At 34.3% G+C, this 19,141-nt stretch overlaps 3 protein-coding genes across 3 annotated transcripts; 2 read left to right on the forward strand and 1 right to left on the reverse strand.

Moving 5' to 3' along the window:
- The first annotated feature begins 611 nt into the window (after positions 1–611).
- LOC115984161 (inactive protein RESTRICTED TEV MOVEMENT 2-like) lies at positions 612–2,581 on the forward strand. The gene is made up of 2 exons (XM_031107086.1): positions 612–857; positions 1,430–2,581. Exons 1-2 carry the CDS (start codon positions 719–721, stop codon positions 2,419–2,421), a joined length of 1,131 nt encoding a protein of 376 aa, XP_030962946.1. The 5' UTR covers positions 612–718; the 3' UTR covers positions 2,422–2,581.
- A 12,617-nt stretch (positions 2,582–15,198) lies between these two features.
- LOC115987479 (inactive protein RESTRICTED TEV MOVEMENT 2-like) lies at positions 15,199–17,151 on the forward strand. Its single transcript, XM_031111036.1, has 2 exons — positions 15,199–15,422; positions 15,998–17,151. Exons 1-2 carry the CDS (start codon positions 15,284–15,286, stop codon positions 16,984–16,986), a joined length of 1,128 nt encoding a protein of 375 aa, XP_030966896.1. The 5' UTR covers positions 15,199–15,283; the 3' UTR covers positions 16,987–17,151.
- A 732-nt stretch (positions 17,152–17,883) lies between these two features.
- On the reverse strand, positions 17,884–18,921 carry LOC115985401 (basic blue protein-like). Its single transcript, XM_031108343.1, has 2 exons — positions 18,768–18,921; positions 17,884–18,122 (listed from the first exon to the last, which is right to left on the reverse strand). Exons 1-2 carry the CDS (start codon positions 18,919–18,921, stop codon positions 17,884–17,886), a joined length of 393 nt encoding a protein of 130 aa, XP_030964203.1.
- Between the last annotated feature and the right edge of the window lie 220 nt (positions 18,922–19,141).

The raw sequence follows: 19,141 nt of genomic DNA on the forward strand, positions 1-19,141 counted from the left end.
TCTATATATAGATTATTTTTATAATATTCCTATTGAAAAAATAAGTACCAGAAGGCTCAAACTGTACATAAGAGGAATTAAAATTCCATTAGGCTATGAATCATTGATTTTTGTTTAATTTCTTTTTACTCAATGTTGAATGTTATATCTTTAAACATATTTTATGTTCGCTGTGTGTGTGTCCCTTTAGTTAAATTGAAAATTATTTTTTTATTTTTTATTTGTTGAGAGAAACGTAATTATTTTGAACTCGAATAAAATTTGAGTCAGTGTAAGCAACTTTCTTCTTTCTTTTTCTTTTTTTTTTGGGTTGGATGTAAAATTTTAAATAAATAACCTCCTAATGCACGCATTGAAAAAGTATAGACCAAACAAAGAACCAACTTTTTGCTGGGTACACAAGGAACTCTGATCTTTATTTGTAGAAGAAGTTATACTACGACTTGTTGGAAACAATTGAAGCTCATAAAACATCACAATCCCAAAAAGGCAACCCAAAAGTAAGTCTCAAAAGCCCGTAATATCATCACAAAACCAATGCAACCAAAAAGGAATAGTCTCATTGATAGGAAAACTCAATTGTTATGCAACTTCAAAAGTATCACGTATATAAAGGTATGCACAACTCGCAAAGCTTTACCAATCAAAAGCATCGATCATCATCACAGTTTATCTGTGACAGAGAGAGGCATAGAATTCAAACATAAAAGCAACTAAAATGGCTATGAAACAACGATCTGGAGGGATTTCGGCCACCCTTCCAGGACAATCTGTCCGTTCAGTATATGAGAATTTCCAGCCAATTTCTGAAAGGAAGGAAGATGAAGGATCTACAATTTTGCTTGTTCATCTTCCTGGTTTGTTTAAAAGCTTACTACTCATCTTATATTCATTTACTAATTTACGTTTTAACATGCCATCATGCAATTGTTTAAATATAAGTTTTATATTAGTGGTTGTTGCTTAGATTTTCCCATTAAACTCAACCATGTGTTGTACTTTAACTAAAAGAATTTGGTCTAGAAAATAAATAAATATATTAGAAAAGTAGATTCATGATTCAAAATGTTTCAATTATTTATTAGGATTTTAGAAGAAAATTCTTCCGACCCATCACATGAAAATTTAAATTAATATACTCCTACACATTTAATTGTATGAATATTTTTAATAATTATATAACTTGTTTAAATTACTTAAATGACGTTTCAAAAACCATTTACCTTAACCTCAAGAGGCACAAAGCTAAGAGAAAAAGATCTTCTACAATTTAAGTCCGGTCCATTTTGTCCATTTCTTGGTTTAAATTAAATTTTACAAATTTAAAGATATAGGGTTCAATTTCAAATTTTCCTCAAACAAAAAAAAAGAAAAAAAAAAAAAAGATGTTCAATTTCAAATCAACCCCTTTGATGTTTTGCTTTTTCAGGCTTTGTGAAAGAGCGAATAAAAATCATATATCTGAACAACGCTCGTATGGTAAGGGTTCATGGAGAACGACCACTTGGAGATAACAAATGGAGCCGTTTCAATGAAACTTTTCCGGTTCCAGAGAATTGTGACGTAGATCAAATTCATGGCAAGTTTTACCAAGGAATACTAACCATTACAATGCCCAAGCAGGTCATAGCAAAAGCTGGTCCTAGTAAAGAACAAGCTAAAGCAACTCAAAAAGCTCCACACCCTCCAAAATCTAGTGCTGAGACAGAGCCTCAAAAGGTCCAAGAAGTTATTCCTCCTAAACCTACTTCATCTACGTGGGATGAAAAGCAAAGGGAAAACAAAGCTTCCATTAAGCCAAAGGTGCAAAAGGGTGTGGAAGATGTTCCTCCAAAAGCAACTTCAACTGCCATAGACTCAAAAAAGAGGGAAGTGAAGATTGGTCAATCTGAGAGCCCTGAGAAGGCACAGAAGGGTCAGGATGTAACTCCTCCAAAAGCTACTTCATCCTCAGATACCAAAAGGCAAATGAAGGAAAAGAATGTGGAGTTAAGAGATTATAAAATTGTTGAAAAAAAGAACTTTGAATGGAATGGAGCAAAAGAGAATGAGAAAGGTGTAGAAAAGAATATGGTCATCAAGGGAAAGGAAAGTGGTGAGACAAGTGCAAAGTTAGAGATGGGTGAAAGCAGTACTGCCTCAAAAGTTTCAGTGCTGGAAAAGGAAAAGAAAAGGAAAGAGATATATGGTGGTGGTAATAAAGATGAGCCTGAGTCTAATGGAGTTTATCATGATGCTGAGGAAGAGGGATTCAAGGGTGTAGCAGTTTCTGCTATGAAGAGAGTGAAGAATCTAACCAAAAGGATCAATGAAGATGAGAGGCAGATGCTGGTAAATATGGGTGCAGCAGTTCTTGTGATTTTTGCACTTGGAGCTTATGCCTCCTACAGCTATTTCTCCTCTGGAAGAGCCAAAAACTAGTTCTTATAGTACTTTCCTGTGCTAACATAAGTTCCAATTTGTAAAAATAAACTGCCTATGAATCCCATTGTGTAATATTTGGCAAGCATCAACTCTTATATTGCAAAACATACTGATTACATGTTACAAGTTTGTAGTGCTCTATGTTTGTAATTTGAAATTTGAACCCCATCTCCTCCTCCCCACTATCTACCTATCTCAGAAAAAGGGAAAAGAAAAGAAAATTACGATAAATACTGGTAAAAAAGGTACAACCAAAGCAAGAGATGGTTAAGAGCATTTTCATCAGCTCTCTCAAATGTGCCAAATGCCAAATATTTGGCACATTTGGCACACCAAACACAAAAACGGACTCTTATATGCTGTTCCAAATCTCAAAAAATTTGACACATATCTACACTGCAAGGTTTTGAAACCCGAACCGTTCATTGAACCGTAAAAAGGAGAGGTTCAAGGTTTTTGAGATCGAACCGAGGTTGAACCAGGGTCCAACCGTGATGACGTCATAATTAATTTAATAATTATTTAAAATATAAATAATTATATTTGGTAAAAAAACTTAAAACTAATATAATTGTTAAGCTCATAAATTGCAGAGAAAATGAAAAAAAAAATTATATATACATATATATACATATATATATATATATATATATATATATAATACATAGAAGTCCTAAATGATAATACATTGGGGTATGTGTTCACTGTTCAGTGTTTGGTAGAAAAATATTTAAAAAGTATAAAAAGTAATGGTTGATAAAACCAAAGGAATCAGAATTAAATAGTAGTGTGTCTTTCTAAAATTTTCACATGTTCCAAGTAGTTTTTGTCAGTTTTTTTGCACCACACATGGTAACCTGAGTTAACTTCTCACTTCAAAATTTTATAAAATTTCAGCTCTCTTCCCATCAGTACTATCTATCTCTCTTTCCATTAGTAACCACTTATTTTCAAATATCTCTCTGGCTCTCTCTCAGGTGAGGCATTCAGCTTCATTTTGTTGACTCAATGAACATTGGTACTGCTGTGCACTGCTAGTCACCATCGTCGTCGCCGCCAAAGTGAGGCCAAGATGAACAGATCTGAAGCTGATGGGTTACTGCAAGCGTTAGATCTAAGTTTAGGGTGAGAAAAATTGCAAAACAATCCGCCTCATTTTTCTTATATTTGATAAAGAAAGATTGGTTTTTGTTCTGGTCTGGTATCTAATTACCTGAAATCCTTCCGATCTTTGTTCTTCTTCATGTTCTTTCATTTCTTTTTCATTTCTTCTAGATCTGATCATAACTTCATTCCGGTGTGTTGGCCAAAATTCACCGGAAAAGCTAAAACAAAAAAAACCATCCGAACCTCAAAAACCGGTCGGACTGCGGTTCTCGGAACCGTACGGTCCGACCACGATTCCCACGGGTCCCTGTTTTTTTTTTCCATAGAGCGGTTTTTGAAGCTAAAAAAACCGTAAAACAGAAAGGTTCACGGTTTTTCGGGTCGGACCGTATGGTCCGGTCCGGGTATGAAAACCTTGATCTACAGTACTGTCTCAAATATGAGACGGTACGAACATCAATGCCAAACACTGTTTGGCTTATTCAATTCGTTTTTTTTTTCTCTCTCTCTTTCTTTTTTTTTCTTCTTTCTTTCTCCGCCTCACTTCATCTTCTCAGTTTCACCTCTCTTCCTTTTTTTTTTTCTTCTTCTTTCTTTCTCCAGAACCCCCACCCCTCCCTTTTTCTTTCTTTTTTTTCCCCCTTTTTTCTTTTTTGTCACTTTCTCTCTACGCCTTCTCTATCTCTTTTTTTTTTTCCCTGTCACTCTCCCTCCCTCTCTTTTTTTTTTGGCCTCCCTGTCACTCTCACAGCCTGCCGCCATGGAGTTCGACCTCGCCCTGGAGTTCAACCTCACTGCTGAGGCCGTCGCCGTGGAGCAATCTATTCTGATCTCCCTCTTTTTTTTCTTTTTTTTCCTTCGGTTGTGGATTCCATGTGATTGTGATTATGGGCTGTGCTTGGGTATGGTGGTGGCCGGCTGTGCTGTGTATGGTGGGGTTTTGTTGAAGGTTTTGAGTTTTTTTTTTTTTTTTTTTTTTTTTTTTTTCTCATTTGTTGTGGTTTTTGGATTTGGAATTTGTTGGAGGATTCGGTGATTGTGGTTGTAGTTTGTGGCGGTGGTTGTAACAGTGGTTGTTGTTGTGGCGGTGGTTGTTGTGGTGGCGGTGGTTGTTGGTTCTTGGTTGGTGGTGACTACCACTGGGCTCTGTGATTGTATATTGCTGGGTTTTAAGTAAATATATTATTTTAATGTGTAGTAAATATTATTTTAATGTATAGAATTAAAGAATAGAACATCTGATAAATGGTATGTTGTAAAATGATGTGTTAAAATGATAAAGTAGGTTTTTGGTATGTCAAAATGGCATTTTTAATGAGAGAGCTGATGAGAATGCTCTTAATTTAATTGGTTACACAGCATTTCTTAACCAGAAAGGATGAGCTCATTATTATTTTTTTTTAATATATACCAAACGATTTGGGGAAGCAACTAGTTGCTGTTGTATTATTGATAGTAAAAGGACCTAAGATGCTCTACGTAATTTCTCCCCTTCAATTATTCTGTCTGCTACACTTCCAAATTTTAGGTTGTCCTGGTCACCTAATACAAAAGTAGTTTCTCTTATTCATTAACATCTAAGAAGTAAACAAAAAACCTTTTCTAGCACAAGTTGTGTTAATGCCCAACACTGGGACATCTTGCTCTAATACCATTTTAAATTGTCGATTATCTCAAAAGCTTAAACTATTGAAATATGATAACTGTAATCATTTAACAACATACTTCTAACAAATTGATAAGCTAATTTATGCTACAATGTTATCCAATCATACACCATGAAAATTATTTTGCAATCCCATCTTAAGCTTTAAGATTCAGGCCCATCATGAATATATATAAACCTATCACTTCTTCCATTATCTATTGACCTATAAGATTCAAATACACACTTGCATTCCAACACATGCACAATAGTAGGAAGTCATTATCTCCAATCCGGCTTTTCTCCAGAGGGCGTTAATGTGGTGAAGATATAGATGTGCCCAGCATCTTCTTCCTCAAGACCGTGATCATCAGCTTTTGGCCCGAGTAATTGCAATGCCATTGACATATGTAATATTTCTTTCCTGGAGTGGTCAAGCTTATCTTGTCATTGCCACCGTCAAAGGCTCCCAAGTTCGGAGATGCGAGGCACGTATCATATCCAGTAGCATTGACTACTATGACATTGTGCTCTTCCTTGGCATAGTTGAAAACTAGTAAACATGAAAGCAAAGTTGTAAATCACACAAACATTTTAGACTAAAATTGGTATGTGGTCGAATTTGTTAACTAGATTAATGTTGCCTATCGAAAAAAAAAAAAGTTAACAAGATTAATGTTCCATTATTGGATTGACTAACATACAACATTTTAAGTTATTAACTAAATCACCCGAGTTCAAATATTTCAGAACTTTAAGCTAAATATATAGAACTAGTGAATTAAACAAGGCTTATTTGTTTCCTGAAGAAGACCAATTGTGAGAAGGGGATTTTTTTTTTTTTTTTTTGGTTTCAGTACATGCTGCATATATAATAAATATTCATTAAATTCTGTTGAAAATTGTTTGAGAAAAGGAACAAAAAATTTATACTTCTAAAAGTAATTTTCACTGAAATTCTGTATAAAATTGTTCCATTTCAAGAATCTTGTTTAATTTTGAATCGCAACTCCGTCATCACCAATTAAAGCTGGTCTTCTCTGCCCACAAGCACAACTAGCTAAGTTTGGTTGTTGCCTAAAGATTTTGGTTGTGGAGAGAGGTTTTTTTATTTTTTATTTTTATTTTTATTTTTTTTATGTGGTTGCGGATAGAATTTGTTGATTGCTTTAATGAATGGTTTATTTTGACGAGTGAGTTCTAAAGTAAAAGTTAAAATGCATTTAATATCTACCGATCCATCTATACTATATACATATAAGAGAGAGGATTCACCTTTTTGAACTAGACTTTAACGTGGTTCAAAAATATCCTTAAACCTTACCTTAAGTAGGGACAAAACTTAAGAACAACCTAGTAAAAATATGTCTTAAACTCCATTTAAAATGCTCACAAAATAGGACATTCTCCTACTAATCTATATCTTCAAAACAAACTTATCCAAAAATTTGATAAAAAAAATTCTCAGTCCATTTTGATAAACAATCTAAACAGATTAATCTCTCTAAATGAGAGCTTTAAGGCTTTATTTTTTTGGTTGTGTCATAATCTAAAAATTTAAATGAATGGAAAATTATGACACGAGACCAAAAAAAAAAGAGCCTCATCGCACGCACAAAGTGCGTGTGATGAGACTAGTCCTACTTATAAGAGAATTCCCCTCTTTGAACTGAACCATTATCTGATTCAAACATACCATCTTTAATGAAAGATAACTTCTCTAAAAGTGCATGAATGCATGAAAAAGAGGGTTTAAGAATACTTACCAAAGGGTTTAAGAATACTTACCAAAAGAGGGGAGAGGGTTTTGAGTGAAAGAAAGGGTTTGGAGTGAGAGAGAAAGATTTTCTGTCGAGAGAGAGAGAAGTGAGAAATGATATCTGATACGCGCTCAGCCCTTAAATAGAAATCGCAGCTTGATGTATTGAAGTATTTGTCGAGCACTAATTCTCGACAGAAATGAATCTGTCGAGGATCTGTCGATGGTAAAAACACTTCGATGGATCGAGAATCTGTTGAGAATCTATCGACCAAACAGACGGTTCAGAAAAATGGCTTGATGGATCGAAGAAACTGTCCAGAATCTATCTAGAAGAAGCCCAAAAAGCTCAATGGATCGAGATTCCGTTAAGATCTATTGCGAAAAGAAGAAAGAAGGGCTTGATAGAAGAGAATCTATCGAGAAGCTGTCAAGCTTGAAGAAAAGGAGGTTTCAAGAAGGAAAAACATAGAGAGATGAATGCAAAAAGCAAGCTACTCAAACAAATATCCAACCAACATGTTCAACCCTCAAAACATCTCTCAACAATAATGTAAAGCATTCAAGATCTAGAACACACACACACACTAAACAAATCTAACCAATTTTATATTTCAAAAACAAGTTAAGACAGTTTAGTAAGCATATATTAACACAAGTATTCCTTATGATGGCCAAATCACATTGTACCTGTACATGTATCAAAAGTAGCAAAGAATTTTGCGTGTTGTGTGTGAAAATATAGCAAGAATGCATAAGTGTCTCATATTATGATGATTTGAGATATGAGAAAATCAAATACACTCACACACAATCATAACTGCTTGATGGAGACTATCACCTTCGAGGTACATCCAATAACTCCTACATGTCCTTGAAACATACTTGCAATCATATTTAATAGCATTTTGACTCTTTTTGCTTTTGTTTTTCTTTCCATATTTTCTTTTTGAACATATAATACATGGGCATATAAGAGAGAAGAAATACCCAATTATGTAAGCCAAAAACATCACAATTTTGTTATGTCGAAGTACACAAATGTTATACATGATTGGTGGACTTTAGTGATGAAATGGTCATTTATGCCTTCTTCTTAGGATTTTCTATTCCTTCCCATCAAAAATAGTGATATGAGTGTTAAGATATAAGAGATTACTTAATCGTACTCATCACAAACACAAGCCATAAAGCTCACTTGCTTAGTTGTGCATTGAGATGCTCATCTAAGCTACAAGAGATATAAAGTTTAGAAAATTTTGTTTCAATGGCCATCCAAGGTACACAAGTACCAATATACACAAACACACAGTGTTTTTCTATTTTTTTTACTTTTCAATTTTTTTTTTATGAAAAGCAAAAATAAACAAAAACTGAAAAACAACCAAGCAAAAAATAAAGAAACACACAAAGCATAAAACTAGATGCAAATGCATGAGAAAGGAGGAGAAAGGGGAGAGATCACTCCATGGAGATTACACCAATGTTTTGGCGTAGGAATTCAAACCGTTTACTATCAAGAGGTTTAGTAAACAAATCGGCCTTCTGATAATCAATATGGATGAACTCAAGAGTGAGTGTGCCATCTTCGACAAGCTCCCGAATGAAGTGGTGTCATATCTCTATATGTTTTGTTCGAGAATGTTGAACAAGATTTTTAGAGATGTTAATGACACAGGTATTGTCACAATAAATGGTAAGATGTTCTTGACGAATACCATAATTAAATGGGAGTTTTTACATCCACAAAAGTTGGATGCAGCAGCTACCGGCAGCAATGTATTCAACCTTAGCAGTGGATAATGAGATGGAATTCTGCTTCTTACTCATCGATGAGACAAGATTATTACCCACATAAAAGCAAACCCCCCGAAGTAATTTTTCTATCATGAGCATTCCCTGCCCAGTCTGCATCAAAATACTTATCTAAAACATCATTGGTGTCCTTGTTATACCACACTTCGAAATTGGCAGTGGATTTGACATATTTTATGATTTTTTTTTTAAAGCAATCATATGAGACTCTTCAGGGTTTGCCTGATATCTATCACACACTCCTACACTGTAACTAATGTCAGGTCTACTAGCAGTAAAGTAAAGGAGTCTACCTATCATGCTTCTATATAAAGAAGAATCAACACTTTTGTCTAACAGGTCAATAGTGAGTTTAACATTAGGGCTCATGGGGGTTCTAATAGGACTAGCAGAATCCAAACAAAACTTTTTCACAAGATTTTTGGCATATTTAGATTGAGATATGAATATACCTTACTCTTGCTGACGAATTTGCAATCCAAGGGAGGAATTTAACTCTCTTATCATGCTCATCTCAAACTTGGCCTGCATAAGCTTTGAAAAGTCATGAGCAAGTTCATCTTTTGTAGACCCGAAGATGATATCATCAATATTGACTTGAGCTAATATTAACTCGCCATTCTCCCTTTTGATAAAGAAAGTTTGATGAGCTTGTCCTCTTGTGAAACCACTTGAGATCAGGTATTATGTAAGCGGGTCATACCAAACTCTAAGTGCTTGCTTTAGTCCACAGAGAGCCTTCTTGAGGAACAACACAGGATTCGGAAAGTGTGGATCAATGAATCCTTTTGGCTAAGCAAAATAGACATCTTCTTTAAGAAACATGTCCAAGAATGCAATCTTCATATCCATTTGGTAAAGCTTGAACTTCAAGTGAAAACCAGAGTTAGGAGAACCCTAATGGATTCCATGCGAGCTACAGGAGCAAATGTTTCATCAAAATCTACTCCTTCCACTTAAGAGTATCCTTGGGCCACTAAACGAGCCTTGTTGTGAATCACATTTCCCTCCTCATCAGTTTTATTACGAAATATCCACTTTCTGCCAATGATGTGCTCTCTTTCCAGTCTAGGGACTAGGGTCCAGACATCATTCCTTTGAAATTGGAGCAGTTCATCATGCATGACCTCAACCCAGCTTTCATCCTGGAGAGCATCCTCAACCTTGGTGGATTCAACCTGTGACAAATAGTAAGAATAAGACACAAAGTTAGTAATACATTTATCAACTATACGCTTTTTTAGTGTAAGTTCATTCATATTTCCCACAATAACTTCAAGAGGGTGATTCAGCTTGATCCTTGAGAAAGGTCCTTTCTCTTCATGAGATTTAAACTCAAGTGATATAGGAATATTTACTAAGACTTCTACAACACTTGCAGTGCTTGGAGAAACGGGCTCTTGATCAACTTCTTCTTGAACAACCTTAGGCTCTGAAGGATGAATTTCCTTAGGTATTTCCTCACTACTTTTCTCAGAATTAGAATCTGAAGCTTCATCAATAACAACATTAACGGTTTCCATCACCTTCTTAGTTCTTTTGTTGTACACCCGATAAGCTTTGCTTGTGAAGGAGTATCCCAAAAATATTCCTTCATCGCTTCGGGAGTCAAACTTTCCCACATTCTCTCTATCCTTAAGGATGAAACAAGTACTTCCAAAGATTCTGAAATACTTCACATTCAGCTTTCTTCCCTTCCATAATTCAAAGGGAGTCTTCTTTGTACCGGGTCTAAAATATACCTTGTTAACCGTATGACATGCGGTGTTGATTGCTTCTCCCCATAAATTTCTGGCCACATTTTTATTGTGTAATATGGCTCTAGCCATTTGCTGAATGACTCTGTTTTTTCTTTCTACTACAATATTTTGCTAAGGAGTAATAGGAGCAAGGAATTCTTGAGATATACCAAATCTAGTGCAAAAAGATTCCATGTATGAGTTCTCGAATTCTTTACCATGATCACTTCGAATTTGATCAATTTTCATGTTCTTCTCATTTTGCAATCTTGTACACAAAGCTTCAATGTAATTAGGAGCATCTGACTTGTATCTTAGAAGAATGACCCCAAGTGTACCTGGTGAAATCATTTACTACAACCATAATGTATCTCTTTCCTCCAAGAGATTCGATTCTATTTGGACCCATGAGATCCAAATGTAGTAGCTCCGAAGGTCTAGATGTAGTTGATGTCTGAGCGCTTGGATGTTTTGCTTTCATCTATTTCCTAAGCTAACACAATCCACACATAACATTGCTAACCATGCTGAGCTTTGGTATTCCCAACACCAATTCATGCTTAGGTACAATTGACAGATATTTGTAGTTAGCATGTCCCGTTCTTTGGTGCCATAAGTCTTTATTTGGCAAACGAATACTATTGCACACAATATTAGCATCAAGTACCAATCCATAGTAGTTATCTAGAGTGCGGACTTTGCTTATGAGTTTCTTTCCAAACTCGTTCAAAACAAGACACTTTCCTTTTGAAAACAACACCATGAAGTGTTGATCACATATCTAACTTATGCTCAACAAGTTCTCAGACCTTCTACATACAATACATTTGTAATTTCTAGCAGTCCAGGTAGAGAGACGGTTCCCTTCCCTTTTATTTGTGATTTGCTCCCATCACCAAAAGTGACATTTCCACCTTTCTTAGACTCGAAAACCTTAAAGAGAGAACGGTCTCCAATCATATGTCTCGAGCATCCACTGTCAAGGTACCATAAACATGTGTCCATTACCTTAAATGTAGAATTTATCATAAAGCACACTTCATGCTTGCTTGACAAATCAATAGGAATGGTTTTCTCTCTCATCTGCCATTTATGAATAAAACCTTTAAATTTCACCCTTCTCATACGAACTCTTTTGCACATCTTCATTTTGAGACAATCTAGTTTCTTCCTTGTCACGCTAAGACCTTTTTCAACAATCATCAAAATAGCTTTCAAATAACTTTTAGACTTATATTTTCTAAAACACTTAATCAAATATAGATTAGAAAAGCAAGATGTATTTGAAATAAAAAATCTTTTCATGCCACTTGTAGCCATGACAACAGGGATCAATGGATCACACAACAAATATTAAACTTAATCAAAGTGTGCCTACTCTGATACCACTTAATAGGCCATAAATGTATTGACCCATTTGGCAAATTAATTAATTAATTATCCAAATTAATTATTTAAGTCAATTTAACATGCAATAGCGTGGTAGCACAAAAAAATCACCAACTGAGTTAAATGCAGCGGAAAATAAGTTTGACTCGGGTGATTTGTTTACGAATAGGAAAAACCACCGAGGCAAAACCCCACCGGGTAAATTTAAGGTCACTACTCCTGAGAATCTACTATTATCAAGACAAGTGGTTACAAGTAAAAGGAATCCCAGTACCTAATATCAACTTATAGTTGAACCTTTACCCCAATATCCAATTGGACTTGTATTGTAGCGGCAATCTCTACGTTCATTGCACGAATCCCATTACGTGACTAAGTAATGATGCATGGATCCCAGTACGTGACTAACACACCAACTTGAGAAAGATTGTTGGCTGCAAAGTTCTTCAGTTCATCAACAGTGAAGATTAGGAAACTCCTTGGTCATAAAACCCTTGACGTAAAGACACAGTAGCTTCTACAGAGAATATGATGAACTAGAGCAATTTCCATCTCCGGTCATAATATGCATGGATTATTCTTTTACAACACCTTACATCCTTTTTTACGGCTCTTAAATTAATACTTATATACGTTTAGGGTTGTGAGAAAAGAAACCCTACACAAATACTCAAGAATATGCGTGTAATCAGATCTGGAAAACCTGATTTCGTAATTCTCGATAGACATAGCTTGTGTCCAGCTTCTGTCGAGCTTTAATATTAAATCTCGATAAAAGTCTTTCTGTTGAGACTGTTGTCGAGCTTTAATGAATAGCACTTCCTTTACTTGTTTCTTGGTCAGACTTGCATGGCTTCAATACTAAACTTGAACACTTGTTTCTTGAATTACTAAACCCATCCTAGATCTACCAAATTACAAGTAAAGTGTGTTTTGTCAAAGGATTAGCCAATTACATCAAATATGTCCCTAACAAAAATAACTTTCCAAGGTAAACCATGCTAGCTTAAGGTAGATTTGGAGGTGGAATTAGCATGAATCCAGTCCATGATATGTTCAATAAATGGTCCTTTACAATCATAGGGAACCCCCCAACTCCCTCTAAAAGGAATTTGCATAAGAGCATTCTTAAAGGATATGATTTAGGGACTCATTTCCCTTTATAGAAGTCCCATCCTTAGAATAGGCCCAGTAGGAGTCATCCTTAGAGCCTGATTCCAGGGGAAAGGGAACAACTTGAATTGCTTTACACACATCATCAGGTAGAGCAAAGGAAAGAACATGGTGAAACCAATTACTCCCCTGATTTCTAATATCAACCACATATAGACTGTATTCTTCTTGGGTCAGAAGCCCTTCCATAAGAGACCTTAAAGGAAGCCAGAATTCATACCAAAGATTGGTCGAAGCACCATTTCAAATCATCCATTTGAGCCCACTATTTAAAATATAACCACCCTTTTTATATGCAGCCCAAATCTTGGAGCAAGAGAGCTTCGTTCCCTTATATGAAATCCTAGCATCAGTGAAATATTTGGTCATCAACACTTTTGCCCAAGGGGCCTCTTGCTCATTAGCTAAACTCCAACACAACTTAGTAAGGATAGCTTCATTTCTTGTTCTCATTTCCAAAATACCAAGTCCCCCAAAATGCTTAGGTAGGGTAATAGTACTCCACTTGACCGTATGAAGTTTCTCTTCCCTTGAGTTGACCCTCATAAAAAGTCTTTATTTAACTTATTCACTGCTTCACATACTTTTATTGGAGGAGCACAACATTGTATATAGTACTCCATGATTGGGGTAAAGGCAGAATTGATGTGAATTCTTTTGCTTGCTAGTGACAAAATCCTTGCCTTCCAACTACCTAGCTTCTCTTGGGCTCTCTCAATCACAAAATTAAAGGCATTCCCATTTCTCTCTTGATGATAGATAGGAAACCCCAGATATATCCCCAGATTGGTAGTGGCTTGAATACCAAGATGTTGGCGTATGTCTAGTTTCTTCTCAGTGTTTTCATCAAAGGCTTTTAGGCATAGATCATAAATAAATACTCTTAAAAAAAATTAATTTATGAGTAGGCCTTTCTCAACAATTTACTTGAATAGTTGGCGACTTGGCGGTATGTCTTAATTTAATTTATTCTTTTGTTTTCAATTTCTTACAAAATACTCTTTGACTTTTCAAAAGCAAAACTTCTCTAATTTTTTTAAGAGTGGGCTGTGATTAATAAAAACTAGCTTATAATTTTGTAGATATGCATGGATATATTTAAAAAATATACATTAAGATGTATAGTATAATTCATATATATGTATATATATATATATATATAATTTAAATACCGTTAATATATAGTCATTCTTATATTTTGTTAACTCTTTAAAAAATCTTGTAAAAATATTATTAGGTAGAAAATGTAAATTGTCCATATTTTTTTTTATTTTTTTATTAATTCTTAATTTTTAATATTGTGAAGTACTTTTTTTTTCTTTTTTTTTTTTACAGTTTATTAATTCTAAACTCTTTAATTTTTGTACTCAATAACTCATTTGGATGAATATTTATGATTTAATTCTATATTTAACTCAGAAATTAAGAAATAAAACTCTCTAAAAAAATAATTTAAGACACATAACATAAAATTGGAATTCAATTGTAGAATTTAATTGAAATTTCTCTAAGTTTTAACTATCAATCTATATTATTTTTATAATATTCCTATTGAAAAAATAAGTACATGAAGGCTCAAACTGTACATAAGAGGAATTAAAATTCCATTAGGCTATGAATCATTGATTTTTATTTCTTTTTACTCAATGTTGAATGTTATATCTTTAAACATATTTTATTTTCGCTGTGTGTTTGTCCCTTTAGTTAAATTGAAAATTATTTTTTTATTTTTAATTTGTTGAGAGAAACGTAATTATTTTGAACTCGAATAAAATTTGAGTCAGGGTAAGCAACTTTCTTCTTTCTTTTTCTTTTTTTTTGGGTTGGATGTAAAATTTTAAATAAATAACCTCCTAATGCACGCATTGAAAAAGTGTAGACCAAACAAAGAACCAACTTTTTGCTGGGTACACAAGGAACTCTGATCTTTATTTGTAGAAGTTATACCACGACTTGTTGGAAACAATTGAAGCTCATAAAACATCACAATCCCAAAAGGCAACCCAAAAGTAAGTCTCAAAAGCCCGTAATATTATCACAAAACCAATGCAACCAAGAAGGAATAGTCTCATTGATAGGAAAACTCAACCGTTATGCAACTTCAAAAAGTATCATGTATATAAAGGTATATATGCACATCTCGCAAAGCTTTACCAATCAAAAGCATCGATCATCATCACAGTTTATCTGTGATAGAGAGAGGCATAGAATTCAAACATAAAAGCAACAAAAATGGCTATGAAACAACGATCTGGAGGGATTTCGGCCACCCTTCCAGGACAATCTGTCCGTTTAGTATATGAGAATTTCCAGCCAATTTCAGAAAGGAAGGAAGATGAAGGATCTACAATTTTGCTTGTTCATCTTCCTGGTTTGTTTAAAAGCTTACTACTCATCTTATATTCATTTTCTAATTTACGCTTTAACATGCCATCATGCAATTGTTTAAATATAAGATTTATATTAGTGGTTGTTGCTTAGATTTTCCCATTAAACTCAACCATGTGTTGTACTTTAACTAAAAGAATTTGGTCTAGAAAATAAATAAATATATTAGAAAAGTAGATTCATGATTCAAAATGTTTCAATTATTTATTAGGATTTTCGAAGAAAATTCTTCCGACCCATCACATGAAAATTTAAATTAATATACTCTTACACATTTAATTGTATGAATTTTTTTAATAGTTATATGATTTGTTTAAATTACTTAAATGATGTTTCAAAAACCATTTACCTTAACCTCGAGGCACAAAGCTAAGGGAAAAAGATCTTCTACAATTTAAGTCCGGTCCATTTTGTCCATTTCTTGGTTTAAATTAAATTTTACAAATTTAAAGATATAGGGCTCAATTTCAAATTTTCCTCCCCAAAAAAAAAAAAAAGAAAAAAAAAAGATGAGATGTTCAATTTCAAATCAACCCCTTTGATGTTTTGCTTTTTCAGGCTTTGTGGAAAAGCGAATAAAATTCATATATCTAAACAACGCTCGTATGGTAAGGGTTCATGGAGAACGATCACTTGGAGATAACAAATGGAGCTGTTTCAATGAAACTTTTCCGGTTCCAGAGAATTGTGACGTAGATAATATTCATGGCAAGTTTTACCAAGGAATACTAACCATTACAATGCCCAAGCAGGTCATAGCAAAAGCTGGTCCTAGTAAAGAACAAGCTAAAGCAACTCAAAAAGCTCCACACCCTCCAAAATCTAGTGCTGAGACAGAGCCTCAAAAGGTCCAAGAAGTCATTCCTCCTAAACCTTCTTCATCTACGTGGGATGAAAAGCAAAGGGAAAAAAAAGCTTCCATTGAGCCAAAGGTGCAAAAGGGTGTGGAAGATGTTCCTCCAAAAGCAACTTCAACTGCCAGAGACTCAAAAGAGAGGGAAGTAAAGATTGGTCAATCTGAGAGCCCTGAGAAGGCACAGAAGGGTCAGGATGTAACTCCTCCAAAAGCTACTTCGTCCTCAGATACCAAAAGGCAAATGAAGGAAAAGAATGTGGAGTTAAGAGATTATAAAATTGTTGAAAAAAAGCACTTTGAATGGAATGGAGCTAAAGAGAATGAGAAAGGTGTAGAAAAGAATATGGTCAAGGGAAAGGAAAGTGGTGAGACAAGTGCAAAGTTAGAGATGGGTGAAAGTAGTACTGCCTCAAAAGTTTCAGTGCTGGAAAAGGAAAAGAAAAGGAAAGAGATATATGGTGGTGGTAATAAAGATAAGCCTGAGTCTAATGGAGTTTATCATGATGCTGAGGAAGAGGGATTCAAGGGTGTAGCAGTTTCTGCTATGAAGAGAGTGAAGAATCTAACCAAAAGGGTCAATGAAGATGAGAGGCAGATGCTGGTAAATATTGGTGCAGCAGTTCTTGTGATTTTTGCACTTGGAGCTTATGTCTCCTACAGCTATATCTCCTCTAGAAGAGCCAAAAACTAGTTCTTATAGTACTTTCCTGTGCTAACATAAGTTCTAATTTGTAAAAATAAACTGCCTATGAATCCCATTGTGTAATATTTGGCAAGCATCAACTCTTATATTGCAAAACATACTGATTACAAGTTACAAGTTTGTAGTGCTCTATGTTTGTAATTCGAAATTTGAACCCCATCTCCTCCTCCCCTGCTATCTACCTATCTCAGAAAAAGGGAAAAGAAAAGAAAATTACGATAAATACTGGTAATTAACAAGGTACAACCAAAGCAAGAGATGGTTAATAATTTAATTGGTTACATAGCATTTCTTAACCAGAAAGGATGAGCTCATTATTAATTTTTTTAATATATACCAAACGATTTGGGGAAGCAACTAGTTGCTGTTGTATTATTGATAGCAAAAGGACCTAAGATGCTCTACGTAATTTCTCCCCTTCAATTATTCTGTCTGCTACAATTCCAAATTTTAGGTTGTCTTGGTCACCTAATACAAAAGTAGTTTCTCTTATTCATTAACATCAAAGAAGTAAACAAAAAACATTTTCTAGCACAAGTTGTATTAATGCCCAACACTGGGACATCTCGCTCTAATACCATTTTAAATTACCGATTGTCCCAAAATCTTAGATTATTGAAATATGATAACTTTAATCATTTAACAACATACTTCTAACAAATTGATAAGCTAATTTATGCAACAATGTTATCCAATCATACACCATGAAAATTATTTTGCAATCCCATCTTAAGCTTTAAGATTCAGGCCCATCTTGTATATATATAAACCTATCACTTCTTCCATTATCTATTGATCTATAAGATTCAAATACACACTTGCATTCCAACACATGCACAATAGTAGGAAGTCATTATCTCCAATCCGGCTTTTCTGCAGAGGGCGTTAATGTGGTGAAGATATAGGTGTGCCCAGCATCTTCTTCCTCAATACCGTGATCATCAGCTTTTGGTCCGAGTAATCACAATGCCATTGACATATGTAATATTTCTTTCCTGGAGGGGTCAAGCTTATCTTGTCATTGCCACTATCAAAGGCTCCCAAGTTCGGAGATGCGAGGCACGTATCATATCCAGTAGCATTGACTACTATGACATTGTGCTCTTCCTTGGCATAGTTGAAAACTAGTAAACATGAAAGCAAAGTTGTAAATCACACAAACATTTTAGACTAAAATTGGTATGTGGTCGAATTTGTTAACTAGATTAATGTTGCCTATCGAAAAAAAAAAAGTTAACAAGATTAATGTTCCATTATTGGATTGACAAACATACAACATTTTAAGTAATTAACTAAATCACCCGAGTTCAAATATTTCAGAACTTTAAGCTAAATATATAGAACTAGTGAATTAAACAAGGCTTATTTGTTTCCTGAAGAAGACCAATTGTGAGAAGGGGATTTTTTTTTTTTTGGTTCCAGTATATGCTGCATATATAATAAATATTCATAAAATTCTGTTGAAAATTGTTTGAGAAAAGGAACAAAAAATTTATACTTCTAAAAGTGATTTTCACTGAAATTCTGTATAAAATTGTTCCATTTCAAGAATCTTGTTTAAAAATTTGTCTATAAATCTTGAGAAATGTCTATCATTGACCAAGAGTCTTATAACTCAACTAGCATCTTTTACCCTTCTAACATTTCTATCCTAAACATTCAGAGTTCAAATCCCCATTATAACTATCGAATTATTGAAAAAAATGAAATTACAAAATAAATAATTAAACTATCCTTGAGAGTCAATAAGTACTAACACAATTAATTACCTAATAAGTCTCCAACATAAAAAGTCTTGCCATCTGCCCATGCATAGTAATCAACTTCATAATTCCAGCCATTCTCATCTCCAACAACATATTCTTTTGCAAACACCAATTCTGGAAGAACCAGCAATCCAATCCCAATAGTAAGAGCAATCATTATTGGCAACATGTTAATTATGCTAGTTCTTGTTAATTTGTCCCTATAAATTAATTCAGCTATACCCTATAAAATTCATTTAAGTACACAGGAACAAGCTAGTCGTATTTTGCACTTTTATGTGAAAAGCTGGCTGCTAGATAATTAGTAAAGCGTAAGACAGGCTAATAGCTATTAATTAGTGCTTTGGTGACACCGTTTTGATAAAAGTTAATTTCTT

Source organism: Quercus lobata, chromosome 4 (assembly GCF_001633185.2).
Source record: "Quercus lobata isolate SW786 chromosome 4, ValleyOak3.0 Primary Assembly, whole genome shotgun sequence".
Lineage (NCBI taxonomy): Eukaryota > Viridiplantae > Streptophyta > Magnoliopsida > Fagales > Fagaceae > Quercus > Quercus lobata.